The sequence below is a fragment of the Sinohyriopsis cumingii genome, chromosome 1, assembly GCF_028554795.1.
Source record: "Sinohyriopsis cumingii isolate HCF-2022 chromosome 1, ASM2855479v2, whole genome shotgun sequence".
Lineage (NCBI taxonomy): Eukaryota > Metazoa > Mollusca > Bivalvia > Unionida > Unionidae > Sinohyriopsis > Sinohyriopsis cumingii.
This window is the reverse complement of record NC_142961.1, coordinates 74,537,905-74,547,756: the sequence shown is the minus strand read 5'-3', so window position 1 is coordinate 74,547,756 and position 9,852 is coordinate 74,537,905. Positions and strand designations below refer to the sequence as shown.

The window sequence follows — 9,852 nt, the reverse complement described above, 5'->3', positions numbered from 1 at the left end:
AAAACCTGTCAAAAAATGTATGGTGGCTGTTGTCCATCAACAATCGTTTTGTAATTATGAATAAACCAGTGAAATGGATGCTTACAAAATTAGGTTAATAGTCAACTTCACAAGAAAAACAACCCGCCCAATTGAAATTAAATGTACTGAAGTAATCGCTAGGTTCAATCACTTGCCTTTCAGTTGGCGTTTTTATGGAATTTTCTTTGTTGCAGGCGGCTTATGAATGTTGTTCTTGTTTGCGTGTTTTTTCGTTTTTTCTCTTTGCTTTTTTGAGAAATTCTATCGGTTGCAACGAAACAAACAACTCACACACAGGACCATATAACACAAAGCAGCGCACTGAAGAAAAATTCCCGCACGTGTTTCTGTAGTCTGTGTATCTTCTTTAACATGGTTTAGCTCGCACACACTGGCATGAACGATGTTCTAAATAGAGTGACAGTGAAATATAGCAACAACAAAAAAAAAAGACGATGAAAACTATGTTGACACCGTGCAAAAACAGTATCATTGCTAGGTCAGCCTGCTCCCAGCTGTTTTGAGTTTGAGTTTGAGTTTAGTTGAGAGAGAGAGAGAGAGAGAGAGAGAGAGAGAGAGAGCAACATGGGATGAAAAAAGAATACAATTTGAGAGGATAAAGCCATGCACATGAAACATTTTCTAGAAATGACTCATTTTCTAACTTGGACAATTCTAACCATATCATATTATGAATAAAATACAAAAAGAAACATATATGAACAAAATAATTTAATTGGTCATTGTAGACCACATTAAACAACGAAAGCCTTTCGTGTGCATCACAGATGTCGGGGAAAGCTGAAACTTTGTTAGTTACATTTAAAAAAGACAAGTCGTACGATACAAACATTTGAGTGAGATTCTATATGTAGTATATTTAGTTAGTTCCGTATATGGTATAATTCCATACAGCCAGCGATACAACATTAGGGCATAGTAGAAATTAAAATCCAACGACGCATAAATTGCTGAGAACTCACGAATTACTATTTGCGAATTTTCTGTTGCGTTTCTTTTACTTCAAATTATGAGCAATACCAAAATAACGCTCTGTTGAACCTAAATGTGACAGAAAGAGAGCTGGCCCCGTTTTATCAAACAGTTCCAGATTTCATCCTAATTTAATATATGTAATTATCCTTTTCATTGCTTTGTTTTCAACAATGTTTTTCCAATGAACAGTCAGCAGTGATCGGGAAATTAAGGTTAATAATAATAATAGTTTGAATTAATTAAAACCTTTGTGTGGTTTATTCTGTAATAGAGTTCTGTAAATAAAAGTTGAAAATGTCATGTTATATTTCAATTCACTGTTTTATATCAACTGAAATAGACATTTCCATGCATTATGTTTTATATGAACTGAAATAGATATTTAAGTGCACTGATTTATATCAAATGAAATCAACAAGTCTATGCACTGTATTTTTTATCAACTGAAATAGACAATTCTTTGCGCGATATTATTATAACGTCCTTAGTTCAAAATTGCTGGCAACAGGAAAGCGTTCGCATAAACATAGCTTCAGATAAACGGAACTTACAATAACAGAGTTAGAGCAACACACACACACACACACACACACACACACACACACACATATATATATATATATATATATATATATATATATATATATATATATATATATATATATATATATATATATATATTGGAGATGAAACGACAATACAGAAAAAAGTTTATTCAAACGATTTTCTCCTGTACTTTTCTAGTTCCACTCATTGAAATAAAATTGAGGATGACAAAGAAGTTGACATACTTTTATATTGATTTCAATGTACCTTTGTGAAAGTTTTTACTTATTCATTTAGAAAAGGGTTAACTTAAGAAGAGGGTGGCAGATAGACAATATTGACACTGGCAATACACAGGTGCACTAAAAGGACGATAAAATTATCATTCATACATATAGACGCAGTTCTGCTAGCAAACGTGTTACATGATCACATTGTAAAAACAAAACGTTTTAGTTTTGTTAATCATCAGACATTATTTTTTTAACTATTGTCTTGGTAAATTAGAAGCACAGTACGAAATACAAATGGGGTCGTTTCTCAAAGGAATACATAAATAAAGAAGAACATGATTTATATTTCCTTTTAGTCAAATGAACGTATCATATAATAACTCTCACATCAGTGCAATAATCTTTAGGACTGCATAAGCCCAACGTGAACAATAAAACTAACGTGTAGCCCAAAAATATGGCATTGTCTCTCATTTTCAAAAAGAATTTGTATAAGACCGGTCTATAATTACACTTAATTTGTATACGACTTCTAACTAAATGCATATCAGAGTATCATCTGGAATATAAAAAAAGAAATGTTTATCACAAAATAATGGGTGAGTGTCTGTAAATCATATATGTTCATTAAGAAAGATGTACTAACCATACGAGCTCAAGTAAATCTTAGAGAATCACGTAGAATAAGTCAGTTGTTATCAAAGCCACCTTTGGCTTCGTAGTTTAATTTATAAGTCTAAATAAACTGATTATATGAACATATCAAGTGGTACCATCGATACAATTAGGTATCCCAAGCATATCATGTGGTATCCTTGATACAAACTACTACGTATATCAAGTGGTACTATTGATACAACTACTGAGTACCTGAATGTATACATATTCTGAGAGGATTTCAATCGTTTTCTTAGGTTAAAAGGTTGATCAGTGAACTAATCTAAGGCGATCCAGAAAGCTACACACCCTACAAGTGACCAATTACTTTGTCATCTTCAAAATGAATTTACGACTTACGGTCCTCTAACTGTATCTTTGCAGTAAAGGTATGGAGTTAACACCTATACATAGGCAAAGAATAGATGTGTTTAGTAAATATCAATTCCATTCGGTAAGTGGAGAACGTTAAGTGTTGAATTATGCAATTAATTCCTCGAAAACTCAATAAATTGCAAGATTGGGAGGATGCGGGATGATAGATTCAACGATATCGATGTGTGTGTGTGTGTGTGTGTGTGTGTGTGTGTGTGTGTGTGTCGAAACAATATTTTAACCACATGAACAGAAATAAATCTCTAAAGATTAAATACTTGTTTATAAAAAGTATTCCCCATTTTTGATAGAATGAAAAGGTAAATGAAACATTGGCACACAAAACACACACACATATAACCAAGTCAGCAACAGAACAGCAGTAGGCAAAGCTGATGTTAACAACATTGATCTCCATAAATCAGTAGATTATAAACAAATCAAACCTCCACATAATTACCAGACGCGTCATTACAACCCTGTCTAACAATTTTAAATAAATAAATAAATTAATTAACAAAGTATACAAAAATTAACAATTCGAGAGTCAATCTACTATTAATCTCGTAGTTCCTCAGAGATGACGAGACCTGCTGGAATCAGCCACATTTGCATTGGTCCACTATTAGATCCGGGTAATCACTGAATGTATATCTATTATTCTCATCGTAATGAAGTATCGTAAACGGTCTTAGTCGTGTTGCGTAGCAACAAGGAGATGGTACCATGGATGGATTGCGCAAGTGCAAAAGTGCTTTAATGGCCGCAAAGGTATTAGCCATTTTATGTGTATATGGGCAAGAGCCCGCGCAATAATACCCGTTGTAGTCCGCTGGTGCTATAATCCAGTTGTCCCAGCCAATTTCTCTAAAACTTATTTTGATTGGATAGCGACAACACTTCTTTTCGCCATCTTTAATTGTACAGTCTTCCTTATCTTCATCTCGTTTGGCCCTTTTTAGTACAGACCTTTCTTCTGTGTACACTCGAAGAACTGGCAACGTGGAATTTCCATAATCTGTGGTATTTGTGAGCGCAAATATATTCCTATTGCGTGGTTCTGACATTGCAATATCTAAAACATCGTCCAGATTTTGCGAATCGGAACAAATTTCAATTCCAATGTTATTTTCCGGGCTGTCCACCCAATCCTGAACTGCAGGCTTTATGTCGAAGGTTTCCCATCCTGTAGACGCTACAGAAACTATTTTGGAATCAATCAATTTCCTCTTATAATCTGAGTTACTTTTGAAGCTTAATATCTGGTATATGTTTACCCTAATCGCCTTATCTACTGTAAATTTATCTTTCAGATTTTCTGGCCTAACTGACGTTTTAAAAAGGTTCAGTTTTGCAGAATGAATATGAAGTTCTCTAGCTGCATCGTCCGGGTGACTGAGTGATGTATTGAAATAGAGCCTGTACGCATGTTGAGTCTTCCAAGCTTCAAGTTGAATTCCAGATGGTATGTGCTCTGCAAGTAGAAAGAGTTCATACTTATTTCAAAATCAATTTAAGCCTGGTTCTTTAGCCATTGTGTGCAAAATTGAAAAACAAATATAAATTACTCGTATCCGCTTCCCGAAAACCTAGCACACATATCTGCATCCACAAGCCTAGTGTCTACAACGGAGTGATACAATCTTCAGAGTTCCCGAAACAGAGGATTGGGCCTTGAAGCCACCCAGCCCCTCTATTCACTAACCAGCTTCACCATTTCTTGGGAGAATGATTGGAACAGTGTGTGGTGCTCGACCTCAAACACCCAGCCATAAGATAGCAAAGACTTTTTTTTTTAAATCAATGCCGTTATGAACGCTGAGTAATGATATTCATGTGAGATTTTCTTAGTGCGGAGCTTTTTAAACTTAAAGTTTAGGTAAAATTTAATAATTTTATTGTTTGTATTCAACATTATTATTGTATTTATAATGACACCTTGTTGTGACACGGGTATGGGATGATCACTGCCATAACACTGTGTTTCAGTATTGTTTCACACGTAGATTTGCTAAGGGCCTGAATTATTTCAAGGAATTCTATCGAATAAAGGGCCTAAATATTTTTCTCATTAATTTTGTTAGCCAATGGGTGTCTGGATTATTTCCATGGATTGTATTAGACAATGGGTGTCTGGATTATTTCCACTGATTCTACTAGCTAATGAGTGTCTGAATTGTCTCCATGGATTCTATTAGCCAAGGGGTGTTTTACTTATCTCCATAAATTAAATTCAGCCATATTTCTTTAAATACCTTTTATCAAGAATAAGTTAGCACCTGTAGAAATAACTATCGTATTTCAGAAACAGAATTACACTTGAATGTTGAAACAAACAAACAAACAAAATGCTGAATTTAAAATAAACGTGCATACCTTTTTCTCACAGAATGACATCAAACAAATATTTATACGAATAAAATAATCAAGTTAAAAGACTAAACAATATTTGCAGTGATTCAGTTTGTCTAACAATATCGGGCAACAGTTTCCAGTGCTTTCAAAGTTACTTCACGAAAGAAATGAAACGGATAAATAACATGATTATAGCATTACTCGGTGACAATGTCAACCTGGGCGTGAACGCTGTAAGATAAATTTTGTACTGTAATATAGTACAATCAAGGTGGGTCGTGCCTTACCGAACCAACCGGTTTGCAGTCCTAATTTGAAGATAGTTCACATAAAAATATCTTTGTTTGAGTCAATATCAGCATCACCAAGGTCATCATGCATTTCAATTGCATTGCAAGGGACAAACAAAAAACAATAGAGGCCCACATGTTGGGGAAATATGGAAATAGTTGCAAATTATAGTTGTATTAAAAGCGCAAGAAAAAGAGAGTACAGTATGATCGACTTCTCTTGAGTCATAGTGTTGTTTTTTTTTTGTTTTTTTTTTGGTTACGGCTTTGTAGTACAAAGGCTCCCTATTTTAGAGACACCTCTAATCAAAGATCATCGTTTTAAAAAGGCCATCTTGTCAGAAACCAAAAAAGTATGTTTTTAATTTTTTTTCCTCCCTATTAAGAATCCACACTTTTTTATAAAGCCACCTTATTAGTGCAGAATTGGTGGCATTGTAAGAGAGGAACTGCTGGATAGTAATGTCTGCCATGCACATGTTTCTGCCTTAGTAACGTGTACTTGATGCCTTGTTTAATACATTAAAAAATATGGGAATAAAGATAGATCGCTAATCTCCTAACAAATCCAGTTAAACATATTTACGGGTTATTGATAACACGAATATACTTAACAGGATTGGAGGGTGTGGTAAGTCAAATATCACATATAGTTTTCCGTATCGTAATGTCTGCTAAAGTTAGTGTACTTTGGATTAATTCAGGTTGTTTTTTCGAGGACATAGAGGAAGCCACTTTCATCAGATGTGTGCTTTGATCATGCTCGATTTGAACAATTACATATATAAAGAAATTTCAGCCACAGTACATGAAAGTAGCATAGAGGTAGCCAACATTCTCTCCATTGTGCATGTTGCAAGTGCAGGCTTCTTTATCCTATACCCTTCAGTGTGATGAGTTACCTAGGGAAAAAAAAAACAGCAATGCTAAAAGATGTACATCCCGCTTATTAAGGTACGGATATACAGCAATTCTCCCTTCGTCCAACAGCCCGTCCCTCCTTCCGTTCGGCACTCCTTAGGGCAGCTAGTCCCATAGTTTTTGAGGGATTACGATCAAACTTGACTAATAGTACGGCCATGCCATGATGATGCGCAATTCAACAAATCACTTTTCGGGGTCTAAATTATTGTCCTTTGTACAGTGGAGTAGTTCATGAAACAGTCTCATTAGCGTAACTAGTCCCCCAGGTTTTTGATGATTGTAATGAAAGCAGATAACTACTGCGGTAATGGCGTGAAGATACGCGTATCGACGTATCACTTTGATCCAGTAATTTGGAGTTTTTGCAATGTTTGTTTGGTAGCAATGGAAGCATTACTATGATCATAATGAAGATATATTTTTATAATGTTATGATCAAGACAACGGCTTTTACATTAACAAGACGAATTACCGAACGAACGTGTTGACACGATTATATCGACAAGACGACATATTTTCATACTCTTTGGTTGTTATGGAAACAGGTAAATGTATCGATATAAATAGATCAATCTGTTGTCATGTTTACTTAGACATATCAACACTGTTCATTAATTAGACATTCCTGTTCAAGTCAAATACGTCGTCTTGATTGCGATGCTAATGAAATACCATCCCATAACGACGGCAAATAAATACTTCCACAAGTAACTTAAAGCAGTGTTTGACACACTCTTGATAGCGTATCTAGTCAAGCAGTTTTTCATGGATTCCCATGAAACTTGGATACGAAAGTTCAGTCTCCAGTCAAAATGACAATATATTTCTACTGGATTTGTGATCAAAACAAAATCTGTATTGTCAACAAAACGAGTGCTGACTGCAGTTTGTTGGCATTATTAAAAAGACATGACAAATTGACATACTTTGGTTGCTATATTGTGGCAACATGTCAGTAAGACAAAATAGATACAGCACTTTGTCATCACATTGTCGCGACACAACACTTTGCAACATGGTCACTCGTCTTGTTGACGTCGTCTTGATCACGCATGCGATAGAAATATTTCGTTATGACAATGGCAGCCAATACTTTCATGTTTGGTAAATATTTTGACCAGAACTTGACGATGCACGTATGGACAAATCACTTTACTCCCATGGTTCTTGTTAGGAGGACTGTCTTTTTTTACAGCTTAATGCAGTGTATGCCCTATTCTAGTTAGGATGACTGCCTTTTGCTTTACAACTTAATGTAGTGTGTGACCTATTCTCGTTAGGAAGACTGACTTTTGTTTTACAACTTAATGTAGTGTGTGACCTATTCTCGTTAGGAAGACTGCCCTTTGCTTTACAACTTAATGTAGTGTGTGACCTATTCTCGTTAGGAAGACTGACTTTTGCTTTACAACTTAATGCAGTGTTATGCCCTATTCTCGTTAGGATGACTGCCCTTTGCTTTACAACTTAATGCAGTGTGTGACCTATTCTCGTTAGGAAGACTGACGTTTGCTTTACAACTTAATGTAGTGTGTGACCTATTCTCGTTAGGAAGACTGACTTTTGCTTTACAACTTAATGCAGTGTATGCCCTATTCTCGTTAGGATGACTGCCTTTTGCTTTACAACTTAATGTAGTGTGTGACCTATTCTCGTTAGGAAGACTGACTTTTGCTTTACAGCTTAATGTAGTGTGTGACCTATTCTCGTTAGGAAGAATGCCCTTTTCTTTACAACTTAATGTAGTGTGTGACTTATTCTCGTTAGGAAGACTAACGTTTACTTTACAACTTAATGTAGTGTGTGACCTATTCTCGTTAGGAAGACTGACGTTTGCTTTACAACTTAATGTAGTGTCTGACCTATTTTCGTTAGGAAGAATGCCCTTCGCTTTACAACTGAATGCAGTGTATGACCCATTCTCGTAAGCGCAATTAGTTCTGTAGATTTTATTGCCGATTTTGTAATGGATCGCTGTGAAACTTATAGAATTCTCAGATCAATCTCGTCACTATAGATAAAATTATGATAACAGGTAACCGCTCCGGTGGCCTAGTGGTTAAAGCGTCCGTCTCGGATGCGGGAGGTCGTGGGTTTGATCCCCGGCCGAGGCATACCAAAGACTTACAAAAATGGCACTAACAGCTGCCTCGCTTGGCGCTCAGCATTAAGCGGTTAGTGTAAGGACTGGTCGACCTGGTGTCAGGATAATGTGACTGGGTGGGACATCATGCTACATGTCTGCGGCATGATGCCCAGCTTGAAATCACTGTAAACTGCCACAATGCAGACATTAAGCTACGTTAAATATCCAAATATCACACACACACACACACACACACACACACACATTATAATAGGTACATTACTTTCATTGGACGTGTGTGTGTGCATATGTATGTGTATGTGCGTGTCTGTGTGTGTGTGTGTGTGTGTAGATCCGTACTTGGGTAAAGAGAATGTCAATGGGCTTTATTTTAATTGGTCCCACTTCCCATATTTCCCCTTGAATTTCTTCGATATTTTACGACGGTTCGAGCTGATAAATGTTTATATCTGGTTCAGTGAAGCATAAAAGTCATTTGCATTATTAACGGCTACTAGTACTCCGAGATATTAGTCATAGGAAGCCACGCACGAATAAAGAAAGAACATACTTGGTTGTTTAATTTATTAATCAACGTAGTTTCTGAGAGAGAGAGAGAGATAAAGAGAGAGAGAGAGAGTTAGTTTATTTCGAGTGGTTCGTTTCATGGACTCGCCACTCTGCTATGACAAGGACATATTTTAATCACTAACAAGAGTGAGACAAATTTTTACCTGTGCGAACTTTATAACCGACAATGAAAATTTGGTAGATCCCCTGATGTTCAATATGGAATTTACCTATATTTATCAACAGGTGAAGACACATTACATTTCTAAATAAAGACTGTGTTTATTTCACAAAACATATTAGTTTATTCTAAGTGGACGACCTGCGAACCGAATGCTATTTTAGGAACTCGAGCCTTGATCTTTAACACGATATTACTTTTCCTAGCATGAGTTCGAATAAATGAGGTGAGTGCTTATCTTTCATTGACAGTAGCGTTATTTGCTAGGATATGCGGTTGGATATCAGAATGATGGCACATGTAAACCAGGAGACAACGCAGATGGTTATTGCGTGCGTTTAAATCAGTATCTAGTGTTGCTACATGTATGGAATCGAACACCGAAACCAACAAGAGCTCGACACGATGTGCGTACTTCTCAGGGACGTTATGTATGAGCGCTTTACAGAAAGTCAGTACAATGTTGCCCATATAATGCCAATTAAAAGACATTTTATAAATACAAATATAAATATTTGCACAAGCAACTTTAGGAAAATAAACCCTCCCCCCAAAAGGCATGGCGAAATACAACAAGATATCTAAAAGTATAGATGTTAACATTCTGTAAAATGAATA

At 35.9% G+C, this 9,852-nt stretch overlaps 1 protein-coding gene across 1 annotated transcript in view; it reads right to left on the bottom strand.

The window, feature by feature from the left end:
* Positions 1 to 740: 740 nt before the first annotated feature.
* Positions 741 to 9,852, bottom strand: part of LOC149807132 (bone morphogenetic protein 2-like) — a 29,182-nt gene continuing 20,070 nt past the window's right edge. Inside the window, exon 2 of the mRNA XM_089962459.1 lies at positions 741 to 4,302. Coding sequence (XP_089818585.1) covers positions 3,428 to 4,302 — 875 coding nt within the window. The 3' untranslated portion in view covers positions 741 to 3,427. The remainder of the gene's footprint in view (positions 4,303 to 9,852) is intronic.